Source organism: Nyctereutes procyonoides, unplaced genomic scaffold (assembly GCF_905146905.1).
Source record: "Nyctereutes procyonoides isolate TBG_1078 unplaced genomic scaffold, NYPRO_anot_genome, whole genome shotgun sequence".
NCBI lineage: Eukaryota > Metazoa > Chordata > Mammalia > Carnivora > Canidae > Nyctereutes > Nyctereutes procyonoides.
In genome coordinates, this window is record NW_026575042.1 from 44499066 (window position 1) to 44525406 (window position 26341).

A 26341-nucleotide genomic window follows, 5' to 3' on the forward strand; every position below is an offset into this window, starting at 1 on the left:
GCCAAAACAAATAAGTTTAAGAGGAAAGAATTTGTTTATTAAAGGATAGAAAAGAAAGCAGCCTACCGATAAAGCATTGTACAGATCAAGTCATGCACACTCATTTAATTTATCTAAGATAGGCCCTAAGCATTACAGAAGCTCTGAACATAATAAGTCTAGAATCCAGGAAAGCTCTATGTGAAACTTTCATCTGTTCCAAAAGATGGACTGTATTATGCCAAGTGGCTGGACTGAACATCTGAGGTGTCAAATGCATGAAATATAATTGGTCATCAATTATACATTAAATGTTTATATAAGGGATTAGGATGAAGAGATTAGAAAATACTCCTCAAGTAAATAAGTGACAGCCCAGATACTGAAAAGGGGAAGAATAAAACTTAAAATACATGTAATAAATTAGAGAAATGGCCAGGCAAATGTGATCAGTAAAAAAACAATGGTAAAGAGTATGATGGTGGAGTGATGGAAAAGCAATTCAGAGATATGAAGAGACTAAGAATATTTAAAATAGAAAAAGATGAAGATAATTATAGAAAAGTTACCAATAAAGCCAATTGTCATCTAATGCCTCATTTTTATTTTATAAAAAATACTGAAGGAATGATAAAATTGGGAAGCTATCATTTGTAACTTCTACTGTAAAAAAATTGATTCTAGCAACAATCATCCATGAATCCTTTTTATAACTACAAGGTGAAACAGAGTTGGAGAATAAAATATGTGAAAAAAAATCACTTCAGAGATTGTTTTTTAATTACAAGAAGATACTTTTAAAATGAGGAGAAATGGTAGGCATCACCTCAATAAAGTTATCCAAATGCCCCAACAACATCAGCACCTGTTCACAGCATATGTACCTTCTGGTGTGATGCATGGGAAGTACATAATATCACCTATGTAGTGTTCATACCAAGAATGCTTGACGTGGATCCAATCATGAGGGAACTATCAGATCAAGGAAGATTATGGGACATTCTACAAAGCAACTGGCCTGGACTCTTCAAAAATGAAATGCCATGAAGGATCAAGAAAAAAAAAAAAGAGATATGACAATGACAACCAAATGCTAAGTATAAATGATTAGATCCTGGATTTTTTTTTAAAACCCACATGGTTTAAAAAAAAAAATCCACATGGTTATAAAGGGCATTTTGGGGACAACTGAGGCTATTTGAATGGATTATATGATAGATTATATTTTTGAATTAATGTTAGCATTGGAGGTGTGATAGTGTTATGTGGGACAGAGATTCGCCTTAGTTTTATGATGCACATGGCTTTACTATACAGGGGTGAAGAAGCATGATGTAATTTAATTTAGGTTCAGAAGACAGCGAAAGAAAGAAAATGTGGCAAAATGTACAGGAGTGTTCAAAGTGTTTTTCTTTTATGTTACTAAAGGTTTGAAAAAAAAGTTGGGGTAGAAAGAATAAAACTAAAGATGATCATACAAGTCTTATTTACCTATTAAGTAATACTTAGAGTGAGAAATGCACTTCATGCATTCAAAAGCATTTACTAAGTGTCCATGGGACACAAAGAGCTGTAATTATGTACATGCACCTGATATATTATAGATTGTAGGTATTGAACTTCAGTTCTGGCTGGCTTGACCCAGAACTTTCTAGTTATTATCCTGCCATGCTGCCCCAGTAACTGCTTTATAAGACACGACAATAATGAAATGAAGCTGCCCAAGGCTCTTACCGTGTATTCAAAGCTGTGGCCATGAAAGTGAACAGTGTGCAGGTCAAATTCACCCCCCATGCCAATCAGGTACCAATTCACTTCATCCCCAACGTGGAACGTCAGACCTTGGTTATTTCCAAACATTCTTCCGTTAATTGCTATGGAGGGACACAATTTGTTATATTCAACAAAGATTTAAAATAATATAGGTTTTAAAACAAACAAGCAACACCTCATAGAAAGTATCACAGATGTTTTCAGAGTCCATGAGGATTTTCAAGTCAGCGTAAGGAAGCTGTTAAACGTGACCAAGCCAACCATTCACGGATGAGTCTAATTCTAGAAGAGTTTATCTTGCCTGAGGAAATGAGGCATTGACTTTGGTTTAACATAATTGGGTTGGGGTAGAATATTTCACAACTACAGAGACTTAAATGGATGGATATTTAAATGTGTCTGCATATTTAAAGCATATTTAAAGTGATCACAAGAAGCTTAGATATTGAATGTGTTCCTCTCTAACTACTCTAAGTCAGACCTTCGTGATTTGTCACTGGTATGGCTAGAATGGCCATTTAGCTGAGGTCCAGGCCTTTTGTCTTTCCCTCTCTCTCTCTCTCCAATCCTCTGTAAGTATGGCTTCCCAAAGGTAATAGGAAGAAAATATTAATTTAATTATATATATAAAATACATATAATTATATATATATTCTCCTTTTTACTTTTTTATTTTGTGTTCACCTTTCGAAGCACTAAAAAATGCATTAATGTAGTGGTACAAATATATAATTTATAACCATATATCGGAGGTTGGGTTCATTTTATTTGTTTATTTATTTATTTATTTATTTGAGACACAGAGAGAGAGGCAGAGACACAGGCAGAGGGAGAAGCATGCTCCACGCAGGGATTCTAATGTGGGACTTGATCCCAGGACCCTGAGATCACACCCCGAGCCAAATGCAGACACAGCCACTGAGCCATCCAGGCATCCCTGAAGGTTGGGTTCTAACACTTTAAGCCAATGGAAGGATGTAAACAAACAAACAAACAAACTAGGAGACTTGTCCTTAGACCTTGCTTCCCAGACTTTAATATGCTTGTGGCCTGAGAATCTTGTTCACATGCAGATTATGATTTACTAGGTCTTCTCTCCCTCCCTCTCTCTGTGTGTCTCTTGTGAATAAATAAATAAAATGAATACATAAAAAGTTCCCTCCCCTTCATGAAAACTTTCTTCCAAATAAGAATTTAAAGCGCAGCACTGTGTTTATGTTTCTGTGACAGCATCCCCACTCCCACCCCAAGTCGGCCTTGTACTATAGCAAAGCAGAAGGGTGCTGGCCCTGTGCTGTGACCACTTTGAGGGAAGATGCCTCGTCTTATGGCCTTTTTACCTCCCTAGCACCAGTATGGTGCTCTGTGACCTCTACAAGGCTTATTAAAAGGTGATGTGTAACAAGGATGCAATCCTTGAATTAATTTCAAATTTACTATATGTGTCTTGGGGGAAAAAAATGAAGAAGTTGAAAAAGGTCACATTTGCATTTGCCTTACGTAAGGATCCCTTATCTAGTCTATCTAGCTTCCTCAGGTGAAAGGCCTGGGACCTTCAAAGTCCAACTGAATGTGACTGTGGCTAAGTGAAATTGTTTATGTGCTTTCTCTTTGAATACTTGTCTCATTACTATAATTCTAGATGGGAGGGAGGACATAAACAGGACGTGCTTAGTCACAAACCACCTATCAAAGAACTTTGGTTGATGAGCATGGGGTTTTTTGAAGTGCTGCCTGGTGGGAAGATTGGATGGGGTCATGTGCTCTCCAGTTTGCCACAAGCTCCACCTCTCTCTAAGTTCACCTAGGTAAAATACTTAGAAAAGTGTGTAGGAAAGTTGTCTAGAAATGATAGCTGATATTCTTAGTTTTACATCACCCGCATGGTTCCAGAAGCATTGGAATTTGCCTCGCTGCTAAGTCTACAGCCCTTAGGCCAGATCCAGCCCTCTTGCCTCCTATTTTTCTATGGCCCAAAAGTAAAGGGTGGTTTTTAAATTTCTAAGTGGTTGAAAACAAAGAAACACACAAAACAGAGTATTTCCCAACACATGAAAATTACATGAAATACACATTTCAGTGTCCATAAAAGAAGTCTTACTGGCTGGTAGCCACTTGCATTTCTTTACATCTTGTCTGTGGGTGCCTTTGTGCAGAGTGAAATAGAGCCTATGGTAGAGACTGTGTGGTTTACAAGTCTAAACTCTTTACTATCTGGGCCCGTATGGAAGAAGTTTGCCAACACTTGGTCCATGTGATCTACACAATGGCCCTATGCAATTGCCTTCTCTCAGCTACTGAGTTTGACAAGTGTGACCCTTCATTCGTTCCTTTTGTGTGAAACAACCTACTGGCTATGGTTGCCGAGTCAGCTAGTAACATTACCGTGCATTTGGTTGCTGAGGTCAAACTGTTCATCATTCCTGTCTATGTTGTTCGGAGCTGAAGAATAGGTATTGACATTTTCTTCAAAGTACCAGGATTTGTTCTCATTAAAAATCATAAAGTGGAGCACACGGTGAACTATGCTGGCTTTGGTGTTTTTGCGACATACGATCAAAGGGCCTACCAGTCCACTGTTCAGATCCTGGAGAGGCAAAGCAAGATTATCCGCTGTGCCCCCAACTAAAAATTTCCCCCAACCAGTGAAATGAGGAGAATCAACATTGAGTTCTAGAAGTTTCAGATCCTGAGTTTTTAGTTATTAGGATTCTGAGAGTGAGGAAGAAAATGTTTGACATGTTAAATCCTTGACTAAGGAAACTGTCATCTCACTCATTCGATTTGAAGTCTGAAGAGAACAGCTAACTCCTAAGAGAGATTTTAGTCACATTCCTCGGTGGATTTAGCTCTATTTTTGAAATTTTAATTAAAAAGAAAACAAAAACAAAGCCGAGGGTTTTGTTTTTAATTAGAATTTCTTGGCATTGGAGTTGGTTGGCAGCAAAGTCTAAAGGTCTTAAATCCTTTGCCCTGTGATGCCTCTGCCCCCAGAGCCGCTTTCAGCTGGGAGCCTTGGTTTGTTTGTACTCATTCTGGTTTTGAGTTGAATGTCTGTGTAGATTCTTGTTCTGGGCAGAGAGTGTGCCAAAGTAACTAAAAGTTTGGAGATGAAACTTTTGTTGTTGTTGCTAAATGAAAATAAACTGAACTCCAGAGTTGACGCTTTAAAAAAATATACATACACATGTGTTTATTTCTCATTAATTAGAGACTTTTAACTCCATGCTTTGTTTTCTGTAATCCAAATCCAACAAGACAAAAGAGAGGATTATTACATTTTCCTATTCACAGTGACACTTTGGAAAATGTCATGAATCGATATAATCATAATGCAATGACTTTGCTCTTGGAAAAATGCAAATCTCTGTAGAATTAAAAGCTGAGCAGTATTTAGATTACATAAAGGAAAGATTACATAGAACTAAGTTTTTTTTTAACACACATAAATTCCTTCTTTCTTCTATTATAATTTCTAAGAGGAGATAGGAGAAAAACTATGACTTGATTTAAAGTGTACCTTAATCACATCCACGGTCGAATAGTAAAACCAAGGTATGCACTCAAAGTCGTTTGAGGCAGGACCAGCTCTCTCAGGAATCTGCCAAATGTATGTTTGGAGCTCTCCTAAAATAGACAAATGCAGTGTATATAAACAGAATCTTTGAAAGCACTTGTTTTTATGGAGAAGCAGATAATGAGCAAACCCCAAAGCCATACGGATATTGAGCAGCACAGTCCTAGTTTTCACTTCTGGCTCTCCTGCTCCTAGCTTTGCCCATGTGTTTATAGTTTCTGAGTTTCTGCTTCCTGCCGCACATAAAATGAGAATTTAGGGATTAGATAAGATAGTACAAATAAAGCATTACTTGGGTCACAGGGTGAAGTTGATGTAACCATCACTGCTGGCTATTATGTTCCCAGGGTTATTGAATGGAAACCTTAGAATGATTTTGCCATTGAAAAATGTCAGTCACTACATATCTAACTCATTTGTTCAACAAATATTTATTGTAGTGAAGGTATCTCAGGCTTTGAAACGTGACAGATTTGTTTTGAATATCAGCTGAACCTTCCAATGTATAGATCACATGTGCCTCTTCCCTGCTCCCAAAGCATTTGCATTAGCCCCACTGAATCTAAATTCTATGCCTATTTCGGAAAAGGTCTTTTGGATACCTCCTTCCACTCCTGCCCCTTGCTATATAATCTTGCATCTCCCCCCACTTCCAGAGGCTTAAATTCATTTTCCTAAGTGCTTCCACTAACTGATCCTATCCCCAACTTCCCTGCTTCCAAATCTTTAACAATCAATCTACCTAGTACCAACCCTCTCCTTCCAGGGCACCACACAGTGCCTGGGCACAGCGGGTACTCAGAAGTGTTTCTGGAATGTAAGCAATGCGATCCTTCTCTGACTAATGAGAACAGAGTGCTGACTTGCAAACTCCCTTGATAGGAGATTCATGTTGGTACTACTGTGGGACTGTCTCTCTTTTAAAATCAAAAGGGAATATTTCACTTGCCATCAAAATCTCTCTTCCATCCCTCTGCCCCACACACCTTTTCTTTCTGAATTTGGGTCTTTCCTTGATACCCTTAACTCCCAGAACTAGTTGTTTCGGTAGGCAACTATGGTAGACATTCTGGATGCCCCTCTCAGGTTCCCCATTTAAGAATGAAGGAATCTTTGCTCCACAGGCTGTCCACTTCCTTCCAAGACAGCCTTGGTGGAAGAGAGCCACCTCACCCAAGCTTACATCCAATGACAGATTCATGGACAGAGAGGCCCAGCTTCCTCACCCCAACTCAGGACAGCTGAGTGCTACCCTCTCTTTGGAACTTCTAGGGGTGGCTGTGATTTCTATTAGGCTACATCTCTGCTTAAGCTCTCCCCCTGCCCAATTCTGTTTCCTTGTCTTTCTCTCCATAGGCTTTGATCTCAAGACTACTATTGGCCCACAAATTTTCGCTTCAGAGTCTACTCCCTGGGCATTTTTTAAAAATTTTTTATTTATTTATGATAGTCACAGAGAGAGAGAGAGAGAGAGAGAGAGAGAGAGGCAGAGACACAGGCAGAGGGAGAAGCAGGCTCCACGCACCGGGAGCCTGATGTGGGATTCGATCCCGGGTCTCCAGGATCGCGCCCTGGGCCAAAGGCAGGCGCCAAACCGCTGCGCCACCCAGGGATCCCTCCCTGGGCATTTATATTAAAAAGTATTTGTTTTTGTCTGAGGTCTGTGGAATGCCATACTGTATAGTGGTGACGCCATAGGAATGTTAGTACATGAAGTCCATTATTTTCTCTTAGTGGCTCTCTTTCCCCCGCTCCCTTCTTCACACGCTGCCTCCTATACTCAACTCCTACTTTAGCACTTGAATTGGAGAGATGGGGCATAGCCTAAGAATACCTAGCAGCTGGACAGTGGAGAGATGGGAAGGAAGGTGGTTCTAGAAAAGAATTGTAGACACTGGGGAGTTTTGTACATGGAACCCATCCTGGAAGCAAACTCAAGACTTGCAAAAGGACCTTGCTCCCAAACTCCTTCTTTAGACCCTTCCTACTAGTCCACTGGTCTCTGTCATCTAGAACCACACCCATACTTAAGAAAGAATATTAGCACACAGTCCTGCTTCAAAACTTTGAAGCTTTTCTCTGTCCCAAAGCAGTTACCTGGCTGTGTTGGAACAACAGTGGAATAGCTTGTTTTCACTCCATGAGCATGAATTGAATATGGTCTTGAGGCTTTATTTTTAAAGATAATTCTGATTTTTTGACCAGGAGTGAGAAATATTAAAGGACCTGGGGAATATAAAAAGGAAAACGTGTGGAAATTGTTATTTATTTTAAATTATGAGTCATCTGTCCTCTTAAGTATTTACGCAACTTATTTTTATCCTTTTTCCTTAACATGCAGCCAAATAAAACATACTTTTAAACAAGTGGATTATTGATGATTTATGAAACATGGTTTTTGCCTTGAAAACTTAAGTCTCTAGAAAACTTAACTTTGATGAGCATCAGTTAATGCCTAGGAAAACACACAATTTAGAGATGAAATCTTTTCTTTTCTTTCATGACCAATCTTATCACTTATCACTTATCCTTTTCCCCTTTCACCCTAGTGGAGAGTTAGGAGGAACTGGAAGGCCTTTTTATTGACCCAAAGTGATTTTTTTTCTCTCAAGACTGAAGACCCCTTCATTGTACTCTCTCTCCCAACCATTCCAGGCCAAGAACTGGAGGTAAAAAAAAACTGTTTTAAATATTCTTTCTATTTATTTTTTTTCTTCCTTCTATTTAGAAGCAGGTTATATCAGTGACTCTAAAAATTCTGAAACAGAGATGGTTTTGATATGAACTAAGCAGTAAGAATTCTCTTCAAACTTGCACTATAATTGCTGAAATAAGAGCCCTAAAGATACCTATTGGACATTAGATGCTAGCTTGAGACATCCCCTCTTTGTCCGCATGGCCATTCCATCTTCCCAAACACTAGAGAATTGTTTTTACCTTTTCCATAAAGTGGTTCATTATTTTTTTGGATAAATCATAATGGAATCTAGAGGGTCACATTGTATTATTTATCTTGTTGCAGTCAGCTAGAATCCTAGTGAAAACTAACATCCTGCTATTATTAAAGATAGACTCACACCCAATAGCAGTGGGAATTGGGTAGCACAGCTTCTTTCTGGGGGTTCCAAAGAGACAAGCTCAAGGGGCCAATGAGGATCCAAGAAGAACAAGAATTTCTCAACAACATGTAAATCCATCTTCTCAGGGTCCCACACCAGAAAACAGTCCACAATAGGGGCACCTGGGTGGCTCAGTCAGTATCTGACTCTTGCTTTTCAGTTCAGGTTGTGATCTCAGTGTCTGAGATTGAGCACTGTGTTAGGCCTCTTGCTCAGTGCAGGATCTACTTGAGATTCTCTCCCCCTCCCTCTCCCTCTGTTCCTCCCTTGATGCATGCTTCTGCATTCTCTCTCTCTCAAATAAATAAATAAATAAATAAATAAATAATAAATAAAACATTAAAAAAGAAGAAGACACAATAGACACACAAATATCAAGACCCAAATAAAATTTGACCATGTGGAAATGCCATATGACTTCTGGAAATACCATGCAACATACAGAAATGTCACTGACATATGAACACATCATGTGACCTCTGCAAATGCTGTGTGATTTAGGGAAATGTTACATGTAGGTGCTTGGGGGTGACTTGTGATTTTCCTAGCTGACCTGTCAAGGGTGGAAGAAAGGGCTATACTTTTCTTCACTCTTGGAAAGAAGATGAAACTTTAAGTGTTTAAATTAAACACTTAAATTTAAACAAAGAGATCCCTCTCCTCACTATAGCAGGGCTTCTGGGCTTCGTTTTAACAGTGAAATGATCTCAAAATGCTACTTCTAAGCTCTCTGGAGTTCTTGAGTCCTGCGGCTAAGAAGCCAGGTAATCTGAAACTGACCACATTGACTTCCTATGGTCTTTTCAGTTTCCATGAAGCAACACTTAAATCAATTCTCTTTTCACGCTAAAAGTGCCTATCAGCAAACAAATTAGAATTAGCATTATAGGCACTTTCCTCTGTTAAGATGGAGGTTGACAATATCCCAATGTGTACAACAGTCTCTGGTGGCTGAGGACAAGAAGAAAAACGTGAAGATCAGTCTGATTGTATATTAATACCTAGTATGTCCAGATGTTTTTCATCTTCATTTCTTTGTGTTAGATTCTTGAACGTGATATCATCATACTGACGGTATATGACTTTCTTGTATTTGGACCCAAGATACGTTCCAATTCTATCCAAATATATGCTCGTTTTACTTTAAGGAAATAAAAACAAAACCAAAAAAACCACAAAGTTAGCTAGTTTAACCATTAAGTTAGGGAACTGTCATATAGAAGAACTAGTTTAACCATTAAGTTAGGCAAATTGTCATTTGGAAGAACTCCTTAATGAAACAACACAATCGATTAATATTTAGAGGCTACTTTACCTCGGAAAGTAATTCTTCTTCTTAAAAAAATTTATCAATACTGGTAAGACTGTTGGATATTCATTCTGTACTTTAAAACATGTTTTTGTGGATGAAATTTTAGTTTTGATACATGAATAAATAGTAAAAGTGAAAATCAGAGAAAGAAATCAAGTGCTACAAAAAGAAAAACAAGGGTCTGCCAATAGAGGCTCCTAGAAGAGAGATTGACAGAAACAAACGAAGACAAAAGGAAAACCTGACTGCTGCCAAATGTTAAAGGTAGTTGAAGTGATGTTTATTACACCTCAGAGTGGTCAGGTTGGATGATATCACACACCAGCCAGACTGGATGCAAGAAATGAAAAGAAAGACGGCCAGAAATAAAGCACAGAAGTAAGTGACGCAGATTTTTAGAAAGAATTGAAGCCATTTATAATTGAAGGTAAGACACACAGATCCATTGTGAAGTTATTTGTAATGGGATGAATCCTAAGCATACTCACACCTACCACGCACACACCCATCACTCACAGAGCAAACAAATACACAACACATGCACACACGTTCACACATTTTTATAAGGTTGGAAAGAGAGGGTGGAGGACTCCCAGAAAGAACTCTTGTTGGTTAGAGACGGAAGTTATTGCCATACTTCTCTCCTTGTAAATGCTGCAGTCGTTTCTCCCACTTCCTGCTAGGAGAATAATCCCACACAATTTCCTCCGCAGCGATATAAATGGTTTTCGCTTCCTCATACTGTGTTTGATCAGGGTTTGACTCCGCACATTGCCTCACGTGATATTTATGTTTCATGCCTCCTTCATAGTGCTCTGTCGTCATACAAACCACATCAAAAGTTCCTAAAGATGAGTAAGAAAAGAATGCATAAAGCTTTGCATTGAGATTTCTTTTCTCTAAGAAGTCATCTGTAAGACATATACTCCCAAATGTAATATAGTAGGATAGTCCATTGATTCTTTTTTCCCTTAATTTGACAGATACTTCTTCATGCCAGGCTTATTCTAGGCACTTGGGAAACACCAGTGAGCAAAATGGTTAAGAAAATCCTTGCCCTTAGGGTTTATATTGCATGGTGGGTATTGTCGAGATAAACAAGACATAGCAGGTGATGTTTTCATAGGTTGGAGGCTGATGAGCGCTATGGATTAAAGAGAAAGGCAGAACCATGTCAAAAGGATTGAGAATCCTGGGAGGGGTGGGGTGGGGCGGGGGGAAGTTCCAGGGAGCAATGAGCAATATATTACGGGATGATCAAGGAGGTGACACTTGGACAAAGATGAGAAGTGAGTGTTGGGCCCAGGGAAAGAGCAATCCAGGTAGAGGAAACACACAGCAAAATCCCCAAGCTGAGGGCCTGCTTGGCGTGTGTGCAGACCATTCAAGAGGCCTGTGTGTCTGGAGTGGAGTGAGCAAGTGGGAGAGGAGACAAGCTTGGTGCAGGTGGGAGGGCTGTGGGCCTGGGGGCCACTGAAAGTCTGTGGTTCTGTGAAATGGGGAGCCATTGTGGGATTTTGAGCTGATGAGTGATAGGGACACTGACAGCTGTGCTGAGAACGGATGGTAGTGGGCAAGCGTGGAAGGAACGAGACCTGTTAGGATGCCGAGAGGGTAATCCATGAGAGATGGTGCAGCTTGGATGGGAGTGGCAGCAGTGGGGTGGTGACAGGAAGTAGAAAGTCATCAGAATCACACTTTCAAATCCCCAGGCAATGACCACAGTGAAAAAACTCCAGCCTGGTTCCGACCAGTAAACTCCACCTGAATTCAGGTTGTCTTTCAGGAAGACTGGCAAGGATCAACCCGTCAGACTCAAGGGTTTGGGAAGATTTGTTTAGAATGAACTGACGCCCATGTAGCACAGCACTTAACACATAGCAGGTGTCTCCACACTTTTACTGCAACTGATATTGTTAAGAAAAGAGATGACGAACACAGCAATATTTTTTCTTTTTTTTTTTTTTAAGTCCAGGAAAACGTCTCCAGGGGAAAGGAGAGGAAGAAGTGGGGCGGGCAGAGGCAGGAAACTGCTTGCCACCTAGCGAGGACACAGGGCAGAGAGGAGAGCCAGTGCTCTTAATTACAGGTTCTATTTGTTTGAAAAGTAAAAGAAAAACTTTTTAAACATAGGAAGTGTAATCAAATGAATCTGTGGTGTCACAAAGAATTCAGATACCAATCTGTGGCATTTATGGAGTAGCTAGCTTATTGTATAGCCAGCCTTTGATTTGGTGCCACTAGCTTTTGACCAAGATGAATGGACTTTTATTTTATTTATTTATTTGATTTTGGTGAAGGTGGATCTGCAGGATAAACGAAGGAACTAAGATTTTATTGAACATCTAACATATGCCAAGCATTTTGTGCTACATCTATCTCACCTGCTCCCTGTTTATTCCTTTTTGTGGATTGTAAACTATTGCAATTTTACAATAGTTTTACAAAAACTATTTTACAAACGGAGGTATTAGGCTCAGAGCAGAGGGGAGTCTCCTCTGATGCCTCTAGCAATTTTCTGATAGGGGGTGCCTTTTAAAAAAATTTTGCCCCAGCAATTGACCTCACTGAAATGAGAACATTTCCCTAGAGAGCTAAGCCAGCAAGGAGAGGACTAGAGAAAAGGCAGAAGCAGAAGGCAGGTCTGGGAAACAAATGGATAGAAGAATAAGAAATGGAGTAGATAATAGAGTGAAAGCAGCTTAAAAACAAAAACAAAAACAAAAACAAAAAAAACATCTTCATCACTTTTGAGGAGTGTGGATTGATTTAGAGTCTGGAGGCCAGGAAGAGAAAACCGAGAGCAGTGAAGGTGATTTTTGTGACCTGGGAAATGCTATACTACCGCTCCTATAAATTAAATGGAGCAGGGGAAAGGCTTTTTAAGTATTGCTTACATATGAGTTCCTTTTTTTTTTCTGTACAAACAATATTCAGCACATGTAAAGACACTGCTTTTCATAATCTTGACATGTTTCAATCTAAAAGAGAAGATCTACTACTTACCTATGGAATCGGGTGTCATAAAAAGTGTCTGGGAGGTGTGGGGAAACAGAGCTATGGTGTCGTCCCTTGATCCTAAGGAAGTAAAGGTATTTCCTGAAAAATATATCCCATGTAAGTCTTTTACGGATCCCACACTAAGAACGTGCCATGAAACGTTGTCTCCTAAGCACATATCCAATCCAGGCAGATTTCCATACATGTATCCGTTTATGGCTACAAGACATTTGTGACAAAGAAAAGAATATTTAATTTTTTGATAATTGACATCCCTTCAAATTCCACAAAGGATTAATCATAAGGCAGCTCAATCACGTAAGAATCTCAATTATCTGAATTAACCCCTTCCTTTTGGATACGAAGAAACTAATGCCAAAGAAGCAATTACTTGTCCAGTGTCATTAAGCTAATACTTGGAACAGTTAAGATCAGAGTCCGAGTCTCTAGACTCTAGACCAGTCCTTTCCCCCTACATTTGCAGTCTTCAAAAACCAACCAAACAACCGGTCAGCTAACTAACCAACTCAATAAACATTCCACCCACCTATGTCATTAATTTGACAGTAGAAAAATACATGACTTTTCTACCTCACATTTAGTAATAGCTAAACAATATAGTGCACCAACAAGGCATTGTTAAATATTTAGTAAATTGCATGTAACCTAATCATCCTAGTAGATAATATTTTTATTCAGAAATTATCTTTAAAAGAAACATGAAACATATTAGTCAGCCCTTGGGGGGAAAATGTAGGTCTTTTTTAATCTGTAATTCTTTAGACATAAGGAAATTAAACAAGTGCTTAATATGTGTATCTTGTAAATTGTATGTTCCCTTACAGTACATCTTGTTGGACTTTTGGAAGTCTGGATCCTTTTTATCCACATTTTCAGGCTTTTTGATAAATGTTTTGATATTTTCATCCAAGAGATAATTTTCATTTTCATTAAAAATCGTGGCAAGCAGGTAAAACTCTTTGTCTTTTCCTTTCTGTGAATAAGAATAGAAAAAGAAATAGCCCCCAAATCTTAATGCTCTGTATACAAGATCTAGTCAAATAGTTGATCTGCATACAGGATTTCCTATACAAAGTTTTTTGATACTCCTGGAAAACACAAGCATGGATAAAGGCATGAATCCCACTGAATGGATTGATCACAGAATGAAGTTAGGAGAATTATCTACAGCTCTTTTCATATAAAGCTTTTACTCTGGGAATTCATACTGCTGAACTTCATTAAACTGTTTGATCATAGGCGTTTATAGTGGCTTTTCATAGGCTTTGTAGAAAGTGAGTTAAATAAAATGTTTTCAATTCTAGAAAGTCTGCATTTTTAGCATTTATGAAGAAATTAAATATGTACTATAAGAATTATGAGATTTGTAATGCTTCTATTCTGTGGATGCCTATTAATATATCATCTCATTTTCTTTTTTTCTGATTATGATTTTTTATTTATTTTTTTAATAATAAATTTATTTTGTATTGGTGTTCAATTTGCCAACATACAGAATAACACCCAGTGCTCATCCCGTCAAGTGCCCCCCTCAGTGCCCGCCACCCAGTCATTTTCAAATAAAATATACATTCAGTTATATATATATTTATTTGGGGAGATTTATTAGGTTTATTAACTTATAAATTACAAATGCAAAAAAGAAATTGGATATTAGATCACTTGTGAATGGGGAACAAGGGAAATTCATTCCTCAAACATTTATTGAGTACCTACTACATGCCAGAGAGGGGCTGTGATTATTACAAAAAATTAATAAAACCTTGTGTATGGAATTTATGGTCTAGTGGGACAGAAAGGCTGACAAATATAATTGAATAGATAAGTGTTCCAATAGAAAAAATACACAGGAAACTATGGTAACCTGCAGAAACCACTTTAGTCAGTGAATATTGTCTGAAGGGCAGGAAGGGACCTTCAGTAGGAGTTTTAAAAACGTCTCCCCTTTTGGGGCACGTGGGTGGCTCAGTGGTTGAGCATCTGCCTTTGGCTTAAGTTGTGATTCCGGGGTCCTGGGGTCGAGCCCTGCATTGGGGTCCCTGCAGGGAGCCTGCTTCTCCCTCTGCCTATGTCTCTGGTTCTCTCTGTGTGCCTCTCATGAATAAAAAAAAAATCTTAAAAAAAAAAAAAAGATTCCATGGTATATTTCCCTCTCCATTTGCCCCTCCCTCTGCTTATACTCTCTCTCTCAAATAAATAAATAAAATCTTAACAAATAAAATAAAATAAAATAAATAAAATAAAAACAAATAAAATAAAAAATAAAAACATCTCCTCTTTTAACAGGCAAAAGCAGTGAGGAAAGGTGAGTCCAGAGAGAAAGAAGAGGACAAAATCAAAGAGATGTAAATTAGCCTTTCTTACTCAGGAACTAACAAGCCAGTTCTGCAGCAGAACCAGAATTGCACACACAGGGTAGCAGGGAACAAGGCATGAATCTGGAGGGATCAACAGGGTCTGATGTGCTGACTTCAGAGTCCACAAACTGCAGAGGAATTTTTCGTGTAGAAAATTGTTGGATTTGAAAGGAAGGGATCTGGAGCTATGTTGACATAAGGTGAGAGTAGAAATGGGAGTCAGAAGGTTAAAGGAATTCAGAAAGAGGTGATGGTCCCTCAAATAAGGCAATGGTATTGGGAGTTTGGTGACTAACTGTTGGAGGTGAGAAAGGAGTTGTTGATGGAAGTCCTAGCTTGGGTGGAGTCATCAACTAAGAGGCAGAGTAGAGGAGAGAGAGGCAGGCAGTGGTTGTCTGGAGGGAGAGGAAGAGATCAAGCAGTCAGGTGGAACTCAAGGTGTCTGGAACATGCTAGGATGAGGGCTCATTGGGTAGAGAAAGATACAGGTCTGAAGTTGAGAAAACGAGAGAACGTGAGAATCAGCACACGGAAGAAATGGAAACTGCCCATTGCCGCATTGTTTTTCCTCTGTAGTTCTGTCTCAGGCAACCTCTCACCAAGGCATATCTGGACATAGGTCCATGACTCACCTGTTTGCCATTCTTTCCAAGAGTTCCATTTCTGCACACGAGGAGAGGCCCTACAAGGCCACTGTTGACATCTCTTGTCATATTTACTGAGGAATAGTATAACCAGGTCAGGCAGTTGGGATCCGTGGAGGTAGGACCCACGTCTCTTGGAATTTCCCACGTATAGACAAATGTCCTGCCAGGATTTACATGTGAGGAGGGTGGAGGAGTACCTAGTAAGAAATGAATATTTCTAAAATAGGACCTAGGACCAGAAGTGCCCTAGTCTAGACTGTGAGATCTCTGAGAGCAAGCACTGTATCTTGCTCACCTTGGAGCACCTTTGGGTGACAGCTGAAAGGGGCTGAAGAAATTACCACCATAATAAGGACACAGAGCTGTTATGAATTGAAAAGTGGGCTGCATAGCGACTTGAGGAGGAATTTTACTTTCTAGCTGACATCATATTGCAGTGTGGCTTGCATGGGCTCCCTCGAGTGCTACTTACGTCTTCCAGGGGTTTTGTAGAATGAGCCCTCGTTGTTCTTGTTGTAACGTAGTCCATGAGGGTGAATGCTGAGTGGCACGGAAGCCTTGTTATAAAAAGTGATCTTGATGATCTGTCCCACTTCTGCCTTAATAATAGGGCCTAGAAACAAACAGAACTGGTAATTGTGCTCAGTTTTCACAGACATAATTGTCAGGTGTGTTACTGGAGTGACTTTCTTCTAGGAATAAAGAGATGATGCCATGAACCAGAGATGCATCCAACTGCAAGAGCTCTAGATGGTTCCAGGTCTTAGGATATCACTTGAGATCACATGAATATCTTAATCTTATTGGATGTATAGGAACAAAAGAATGTAGTTCAGAGTGTATTGTTTCCATAAGGTTATAAGATGACAGCTGAAGTCTCTAAAACTGTGAGATGTGAACACTATTTTGATTGCACAGGATATGTATAAATGGTGTTTATAACCCTACAAAGCTATAAAGAGAATTTTACCAAGGATTCCAAGGTGCTTTTCTCTCGCCTTCTGTGTTTGGAAGGAAGCATCCGTGTATTCACGGTAAACTAGTTTTTTGTAAGTTCCTCCAATTCTAGTTGGGCTTTTTTCAAAATACAGCTGAGATTCACTGTGCAGAGAAAGTAAACAGGCAAAGGACTTTTCAATTAACAGTGATCATTCGGAAGGAAGGCCAGAATCTACATACATCTTGTAATTTATTTACAGAAACAGTGCATGCTCATCATTGAAAATTTGGAAAATAAGAAGAAAACTGACCCCCCCCAAAATTAAAATCTTCATAATCCCATTATCTGCATATAACCACTGCAACAGTTTCTGTGGATTTCTTTTCAGTCTTTTATCTATGCATGTGTACACGAGAACTCATGTCTGTCTACCTGGTGGTTTATCCACATACTTTCTTCTGAAGCAAAAGGTATTTTTTCAGTCAGGTAGTAACAAACACCACCTCTAAAACAACTAGGTGCTGAGATCCAAGAATATTAAGATCGGAGATGTTATTCTTATTTTAAAATTATATTACAATAAAATTAAATGGAGTCCCCTGAGAAAAAGTGATCCCTGGCAGTGAAGTAGTAGCAGAATTTCATAGCCAGGACGATCAAGCAAGCTGAAAAAAAATCTATTAATTGATACTTATTTCAGTCAATATAAAATGAGAGTTGTACCTAACTCTGAATCTAATTTTTGCTCTAAGCCCAGATACCCTTCATACAGTTAATACAAAATTTCCATCACACAGAATGAAAAATTTATTGATGAACTTAAAATATAAGAGAATAAATATTCACTTGATATAACATTCTCAGTTTTCTCAAATTTTCTGTGGGTAAATTAGAGAAAAATAAATACCATGGGAAACATTGCTTGGTGATTTTAGAACTTGATATTTTCTGACATGTAACTTTCATACAATAGACTAGAAGGATTAAAATTCTTGTAATCTTTGAGTTGGCAGATATAATTATAACAGTTGGACTATCAGAAAAACTTTTTGAGCACTTTTAAATTCTGATGCCACAGTAATATATTTTGGTCTTAGTTTTTAGTTACTAAAATAGTCACAGGAAAGATTAAAAAAAGTAATAAAAAATATCAGTGGAAATTAATTATATCTTCAGATCTTAGCAGGAAAGCATAAATTATGCATGAGGAATGTTTTTGAATTTTTATAAAATTGTTATTGATAACATTATCCACTATGTCTCAGAACTATATATAATAAATCAATTTAAATTTAATTTAATAAAATTAATTTATTGCTAGGAAAAAAATGAGCAGTATGTTTTATTTTGCACTGGCTATTGAGACATTTAGAGAAAAATTGTGTGTGGTAATGATCCTTAGATTCGGTATTTTCTAATTATTGATATAGTTATTTTTGGGGGTTCCCGGGTGGCTCAGTGGTTTAGTGCTGCCTTTGTCTCAGGGCGTGATCCTAGATTCCTGGGTTCGAGTCCCACATTGGGTTGGGTTCCCCACATGGGGCCTGCTTTTGCCTCTGCCTGTGTCTCTGCCTCTCTCTCTCTCTCTCTCTCTCTCTCTCTCTCTGTGTGTGTGTCTCTCATAAATAAATAAATAAAATCTTAAAAAACTAAAAATAATTATTTTTCTATCCTTGTTTTATCAATATATTTTAATTATAAGACGCCTAAATCCTTTTCAGGAGTAGCTGGTTACAAAAAAGTTCCATTATCTTTATTTAATCATAAATATTTCAATCACTGAATTATTACCTTCCAGCTGCTGTTAAATTTTTTTTAGTGAAGGAGTCTACACCAGAGGGAGCATAGTTCCAAATAATTTTTTCAGCAGCAATATAGTAATATACAACATGTGTCGCAGTAGTGTGTGTTGAACATTTTTGACAATTCCTTACGTTGAAAAAGGCCTGTATACTCTCTGGAAAACAGTAAACCCAAGTAGAGATTGTTACTAAGACATTTCTCTTATTCCACACATATTTTATATTTTAACCAACAATATTGCAACTTTTTCTTTTTTGAGATATTGGATGCATTTTACTTACGGAATCTGTGTAATAACCTAAAACGTATGAAACAAATACAGAAAAGCACGATGTGAAGATGAACATTAGAGGAATACATATTACCGGAGAATAATCACCAGCATTGGACCAGTCCCTAGATGAAGACGGTGCCTGTCTACCATGAAGAATTTTAGAGTCTATTTGGCCAAAAACAACTCTCCTCAGGGATACGAAATTACTACCATTGGCCGCTAATGAATTAGCTGATTTATTAGATTAACTAGTCGGCAGACAGGAAGAAAATCAAGGCAGGTACCTTTCCATGAGGGCATCAGTCCTGTGCTTTGATTTCAGAGCACTGTTGGTGGGAGTTTAAATTAGGATAGACGTTTTGGAAGGCAATCTGGCAGCATTTGTTAAAACTACAAACCTTCCATTACATAATTTCACTCCTTGGTAGTCACCAAGAGAAATATTTGCACATATATAAAAAGATCCAATAAAAAGATGTTAACTGTAACATTGTTAATAAGCAAAAAATGTGAAAGCAATTTAAATATCTATCGGTAGGCAGATGGGTAAATAACTCAGGATACATCCCCAATGTGGAAAACTATACAACAGTGTAAAAGAAGTTAGATGTATGGGGAATGTCATGGAAAAGATTTCAAAACATAATGAGGAGTGAAGAAAGCAACAGCAGAAAATTATATGCAGAGTGATCTACTTATGTAAAACAAAACGAAATATAGCAATGTGTTTTTGTTTCTATATGTTCATGTATATTATGTGAGAATGCATAGTAAACAGGTGTTCAAGTACTCACACCCAGTATTTACTCTCTGGGGAGGAACGAGGATGGCGATGGGAGGGTTGGACTAATGGTATTTTTCTTAAACCAGCTCTCTAAAGACAAAAAACCCCACAATATTTGATATATTTGCTAATTTTTGTGGTCTAAACACTCCCACCGTGGCCAATTTGAAGTTCCCAAGAGTTTACCAGCTGACTGACTTAACTATCAGCCCTCTTGCGCTGATGTGAGCTGGCTCTCACACATCACATTAGATGTTTACATCTTCTGTCTTCTGTCCTCCTCCTACTTCTCCCCCCACCTTATTCCTTCCTCTTTCCATCCTTCCTTTCTTTCCAGGCAAAGTCTAGTCATGTATTCCTGTGATTACTAGTAAGATAAAATAAAAAATTAAAAAAATTTAAATAAAAGTTTTAAACAGGGTGGAAGTAAATTTGAAAAACCACACACAACTCGAGGATACTCGAGGAAGAGAATGAAACACACGAGAACGCTATGGAGTCAATCAAGATCAGCCAAGGAACTCTCAGAAGTTTCTCAGTTGTGCCTACGGCTGACCCTACTCTTTCTGCAGAGTTGAGGGCCAGACCTGGCGTGAAGTCACCATCTGCAAAGTAAGTAAATCAGAAGAGTCGGGCTGAGCACGCATTTTCACCTGAAAATGATATTCCTTTTTAAGTGAGAGATTTTTTACTATTAAATTCAGTCCTTGAGTTGCAGTAGCTGCAAGGGGTTCTCCTTTTCCCAGAGCCCTGGGAGGGCTCCAGCACACAGGAAGTCCTGATAACTACTTGCTGTGTACTTATTTAAATAATTAGTGGAAGCATGATTCTAACCAAAGTATGGGACTAAGAAGACAGATTTGATCACAGAAGTAAACCCCATTTTTGTACGCAAAAAAGTTAAATTCTTCGGTTCTAATAAAACCATGTTTTTTTTTATTGAAAAGGTAAGAAAATATTTGCATGATTGTATGTAGAAACATTTGCATGATTGTATGTGGAGTTTGGTCACATTTAAGTTTAGAAAAGATTAATAACTTCATAACTGGCCATTGTATTATTCAATGGAGGGTGTTGACTGAAGAGGGAAATAAACGAAAATACAGAGGTTTCTTGAGTTCTGGATTAGTATCGTTTGGTCCTGCAAGAATCCTGGCAATTCTTCTTATAGGGTTTTGGACAAGTGTTTTAACCTCTTGAAACTCATTACCTCACCTAAAAATAAACAGTAATAATACCTGCTCTGACATTCAGCCTTTCTGTAGGGCTCACCGGCTAAAAAATATAAAAGTTTTTTTTTTTTGTAAAAATAAAACAAAACACCCTGATATACCTAGAAGGGTTCATTATTATGGAGTTATTTGTCAGAGACCTGGGTTCCACTTCTGATCCCATCACTGACTTTCCAAAAAAGCAATCCCATCACCTTCCTAGAAATCAGTTTTTCCATTTGGAAGACAAGGCGTTTGTGATGGGTTGTAACCTTGAAAGTTCTGTGTAAAGGTCATAAATTCCTACCATGTATTTGACATCTCAGCTTCCACTCTCCAGGGCCTTTGGCTACCATGAAGGCTTCTTCCAGCGAGGCAGGGAAGACGGTAATGGTGTCCTTTCTGTGATTCCGAGATATCAGAGTTTGTCCGTGCAGATAGATGGAGTGTGTGTCCAACACACCACCCATGCCAACAAAATGCCACTTGACCCTGTCCTCAGCACACATGGTGAGATTGGGCAGATTTCCGTACATATATCCATTTACCGCTGAAAACAAATATATGTTTTGTTTAATTTATTTTTCAAGTAAACTTTACCCCCAACACAGGGCTTGAACTCATGACCCTGATATCAAGAGTCGCAAGCTCTACTGACTGAGCCCATGAAACAGACATGACTAATTTTTCACAGTAGATGAGGACCATATGCTGCACATTCTGCACACTTCCTCTTAAACCTCATAATGTCAACTTTATTCTCATACATAATCTACCATGGGATTTGATTGGTCTTTCACAACAAGAAAAGGCCATAATTTTGTATCTAATTAGAAGTCTTAAGAGCATAAAGAGTTACAGGCAAGAGGAGGAAAAGTGAGCTGAAAGGCAGGGAGCAGAGATGAGGGGAAAAGAATAAAAAGAATCTAAGTCCCAGAAAGCAGAGAACAAGGATGGATGACTGAGAGAATAAGAGTATCTTTTCTGAAAAAACCTATATAGAAATACATTTTTCTTTTAGAAACACATTTTCATTGAATATCTGCTCCATTATGTTTTTATTCTTCCATAAGATTTTATTACCTTAAAATTACATCTTTCCTGTTTTTACCATCTACTTTTGATCAAGATCGGACTTTAGAAAACTAATGCATCTACCTAACTTTACATGCTACGAAACTTTGCAAACCAGCAAGATTTACTAGGTGCCTTGCACTAGTAAACTCAACCAGCAATAACCTGAGTGAAAGACCGGAAAACGTAAACTCAACCATACAAACTTGAACAAAAGAAAATCACTAAGTAGAATCACAGAAGTTAGAGTTATAGGATATTCTGAATAGGAAAGCTTTCTTTAATCTTACAGGGCATGAGGTTGCTCTCCTTGAAGTCAGGATCACTGGCATTAACTTTGCCGGATTCAGTATATGTATTAATATTGTCATTGATATACCAGCTTTTGTTTTCATCAGTTAGAGAAAACAGCAAAACATAAGATCTGTCGATATTTTTTTCCATGTCTCCATCCAGCGTGCCTGAAACATTAAGAACAACAAAACTTGCTCTTTGCACCAATTATTTCTGCTATGAAATAAACCGGTGATTCTAACTGCTTCAACTTAATCTTGCACACCGAGGGACAGAACTCTAAGGAACAGGCCCACGGCCTCTCTCCTCTTCCTACTTTATTCTACTCTGCTGATTCAACGCTCCTTTATACAAGAAAGGGGTCAGTCATTTGGGGAGAAGTTGGCTAAAGTGAAGTCTGCTGGGTTGGACTACCACCTAGTGACCAACCTGCATCACTGGACTTGAACAGAGGTCTTGGACTCACCATCGCCATCCGCTGCTCAGAGTCTGAGAGGGCAACTTTACTTTCTTGACTGGAAATCAAGATCAAGGTGGAAAATGGAGCTTATTTGATAGATAACATCTCCACTAGGAGAGCAGGGGAGAGCCCACTTATTCTGGTTCTATTGCTACCATGAGATTTTTTAAAACATGTTTACCTCTTTTGCAAGTCAGAATTGGTCCAATGAGACCCGAAGCCACGTCTTTTGGAGTGTCTACATGGGAGTGGTAAATCCTTGTCACGCAATTACTGTCATTGGGTCCAGGCCCCTGATTTTCTTCTACATACCACTTGTAAGTGTATCGTGCCCCTGGCTGCAGACGGTCGTCTTCCTTTTGCTTGTCCGTCGTGTTATCAGGATAGAGAGCGCCTACAGAACATAATCCACACTGTGGTCACAGTAACCACTGGGCAAACACTATTTTGAATGTGACTCATGCTTTCTGTATTAAGCCATAAGTGTAGGCTAATTTGTATCTTTAGAATCAAGTGTGCATTTCTCCCTCCTTTTTTCCTGCCTCCTGTCTCTTCTTCCTTAGCTGACTTCCACATGAATGCCCAGCTTGTCTAGTTTCTAGACTAAACTGGAATGAGACAGGCAGTATCATTACAGACTGTTGATGTAATGGATCCATCAATGGATCCACCATTGATGGATTCCAAAAATATTTACTGTTTGTGTACTGTCTACTTAGACTTCACATACATAAATCTAGGCACGAGAGTTGCCTTCCATATTTTCTTCAGACTTGGGACCCAGGGCGTTAAGAGACATTCGTGTGTCCTCCAAGTAGACCACTGGAAACCAAAAGTGGCCGTCTGCATTGCATATGTTACCCTGAGCTATTACCCCAGTTCTGAGTCTGGGGCCTTTCTCTTCTTTCTTTCTTCTTTTCCTAGAATTTTGCCTCAGATCTTTATCTCTTGAGGCTAGAGTCTTCATAACTATGAATAAAGTTCCTACATTCAATAGAACACTTTGAAGCATGGCCAACCTCTCGTATCTACCCATCTTTCAGGATGCTTCTGCTCCATGTTGAACATAAACCTTATTTGTTGGCTTTCTTTTCCCAATATTTTTAGGCAGCTGTGAGTGTAGATGTGTAGCAGACAAAAACTGTCTGGAAAATAATGATTTCTCTTGACACTGATGTTTTCAAGAGGATAATCCTCACCCATTGGGAAATAAAGTGAGGTGGCGGTAGAATAGTATTTCTGGAAAATAATGGTTTCTCTTGACACTGATATTTTCAAGAGGAAAATCCCCATCCATTAGAAAATGAAATGAGGTGGAGGTAGAATAGGATTTCTGCCAACCTAACATTTGCTCATGAGTGTCTTCCACAAAAAAAAAAAAAAAAAAAAAAAAAAAAAAAAAAAAATTGAATGTGATCCATGCTTTATCCATTAAGCCATGAATTACATTAGTTTGTATTGTTATTATTATTATTGTTGGTGAAAAGTGTGTTTTCTTTCCTAGGAATTGCACAAAGGTGGGTACTTACCCAAGATGAGAAATTGGAGAAGGACTGTCTTGGGTTGAAGCTTTAAAGACATCAAAAAGAAGAGTCTGCATTCACCCCAAACTACTCCCAGTTGATAATTACCCTGCTTTCCCTGAGGTATTGGGTCAATACTTCTTCCCATTAGCAATGGCTCAGGAATTTAAGAAAAAAGGATCCACTTACCTTCATTGTCTTTAGTGTAGGTGAGTCCATGAGGATGGAAACTATATATTCTTGAAGCAAAATTTTTTACGTGAACGTAAATCACGTCTCCAGTCTCTGCCTTAATTATTGGACCTAAAAATCCCAGCCAGGATGGCTTTTCAATGATTGTTTGAAATGTGTCATTGGTATACTGAAAATACAAAGCCTTTTTATAGACAGATCCTATCCTGTCTTGGCTTCGTTGTAGATATATGTGGGAATGAAACTCTCTGTAAAAAATCAACAAAGAAACAAAAAGGGAGAACTTTAACAAAGTTTGACAGGAAAGAACAAAACGATTAAATCAACTGAAACTAGAAGACTAAAGACTGTTTCCAGTCTCAGCCGCTGGAGAAAATGTGAAGGGAATCAAAAAAGGTGTCATAGGCAAGGAGAACATTGGAGTCTGTGATGAAGGGATCAAATACAAATGTAGCAAGTGATATATTTGGCATTTTTGTTTACAAGACTTACCAAATTCTTCATACGGAGCCACAAAAAAAGGCTTCTAACCCCACTTGAAGGGGACTTTAGATCTCGAGCATTAGATTGATCCCCATGACTTAGAATTGTTTACACATTTAAATGGGTTTGTGGATTTGCTGGTAGACTTAGGGTCATTTGGGCCAACAAACATGATAAATCCAAACCCCACGCGTAACCTCTAGATTTCTCCCTCCCAAATATTTGAAAAAAGAAATCAAGAAACACAGCTGCAATGTTAGAATCTCTGTCATACCCTCCATTTCAGAAGGAAGAGTGTTGATTTATATCTTGACCCACACACAAACAAAATTGATGAGAAAACGCAGAAGTAGAGATGATCCCTAAAATAACGTGTCATGATGACAAGAGTGGCAGCAATTCTAAGAAGGAAGAATTTCTGATTTCTAACGACATCTGCTTTCCATGCCATGCTTACAAGGAAACAAAGGAAGCAGTTCTAATAGCAAATGTGTCCTTAAAGGGTCAATCGTGGGAAATTCTTCACCAGCATTTTATGAATAATCATTACCAACTCCTGTTTCTGATAGTAACCATTTCACTGCAAAGGGATTACTTACTGATCTTCTGAAAAAGGCTTCCCATTGAGCATATTTTTACCAGTAGGAGCGTAGTTCCAAGTGGTTTCTTTGATGCCTATACTGTAGTGCCTATCTTTTGCCCAACCTGGAGAACTAATAAAAGCCAGAAAGAATAATGGTAAAAGGGCCTTCATTTTCAAGCCCTAAGCCTGGACAGCCTAAGTGAGTGATGTCTGCCTTTCTTTTATAATCCAGGCTATCTTCCTTTGTTTGTGTCCATTTACATAAATCAGAGTTGCATAAGAGCCCATCATGTGTTTCATCTACACATACGTCATTTCCACTCTGAATGCATTTAGTTTTTCTGAGTCAGGTTGGGTGAAATGTTTCGCAACCAACCCATAGAGAATACGGGTGCTTGGCTAGGATTAGAGCTTGCTTGAATTACTGGATAAATGGGCTACCCAGATCATCCATCATCCCCTGATAATTATTATCTTTTCCTAGGTTATAGGGATCATCTCTGGTTTATTGTCCAGACTCTCCTTTCTCACTGTTCCAGTCCATTCTACTACATGCCATTCCCAGATTCTTCATTACATGTTAATTTTAATGATTCAGTTCTCTAGATGTTAAAGTCTTTGCCATTTAATACTTTAAGTTATTCTCAAATTAGTTGAGATTCAAGATGGTCCATAATCTAGGCCCCAATCTGATATTCCACGTTCATCTCCATAATTCACTTACAGGACTCCTTCCTTCTGGGAAGTTGACTTATTGTGGATACAGTGAGGGGCCAGGATGGTGGGGGGGGCCACACTTGAACCCCAGAATCAGAGAGCTCTAACTTAACTCTGCCATTTACCAGCTGTGTAACCTGTGTGTAATTGTGGAGCTCAATTTCTTCACTTATAAAAAGATAATCACTCTTGGAAGTTGTGAAAATTAGACAAAACAG

The 26341-nt window shown here is 38.5% G+C and overlaps 1 protein-coding gene across 1 annotated transcript in view; it reads right to left on the reverse strand.

Moving 5' to 3' along the window:
• The window catches only part of LOC129507229 (ceruloplasmin-like), a 29548-nt gene extending 3942 nt beyond the window's left edge, over positions 1–25606 (reverse strand). The window contains exons 1-17 of the mRNA XM_055321552.1: positions 25423–25606; positions 24338–24588; positions 22807–23019; positions 22162–22332; positions 21105–21347; positions 18517–18682; positions 16756–16886; positions 16258–16398; positions 15771–15982; positions 13604–13754; positions 12767–12979; positions 10398–10605; positions 9450–9589; positions 7427–7555; positions 5273–5379; positions 4138–4339; positions 1714–1853 (exon numbers count right to left, since the gene is read on the reverse strand). Coding sequence (XP_055177527.1) covers positions 1714–1853; positions 4138–4339; positions 5273–5379; positions 7427–7555; positions 9450–9589; positions 10398–10605; positions 12767–12979; positions 13604–13754; positions 15771–15982; positions 16258–16398; positions 16756–16886; positions 18517–18682; positions 21105–21347; positions 22162–22332; positions 22807–23019; positions 24338–24588; positions 25423–25577 — 2973 coding nt within the window. The 5' untranslated portion in view covers positions 25578–25606. The remainder of the gene's footprint in view (positions 1–1713; positions 1854–4137; positions 4340–5272; positions 5380–7426; positions 7556–9449; positions 9590–10397; positions 10606–12766; positions 12980–13603; positions 13755–15770; positions 15983–16257; positions 16399–16755; positions 16887–18516; positions 18683–21104; positions 21348–22161; positions 22333–22806; positions 23020–24337; positions 24589–25422) is intronic.
• Positions 25607–26341: the final 735 nt, after the last annotated feature.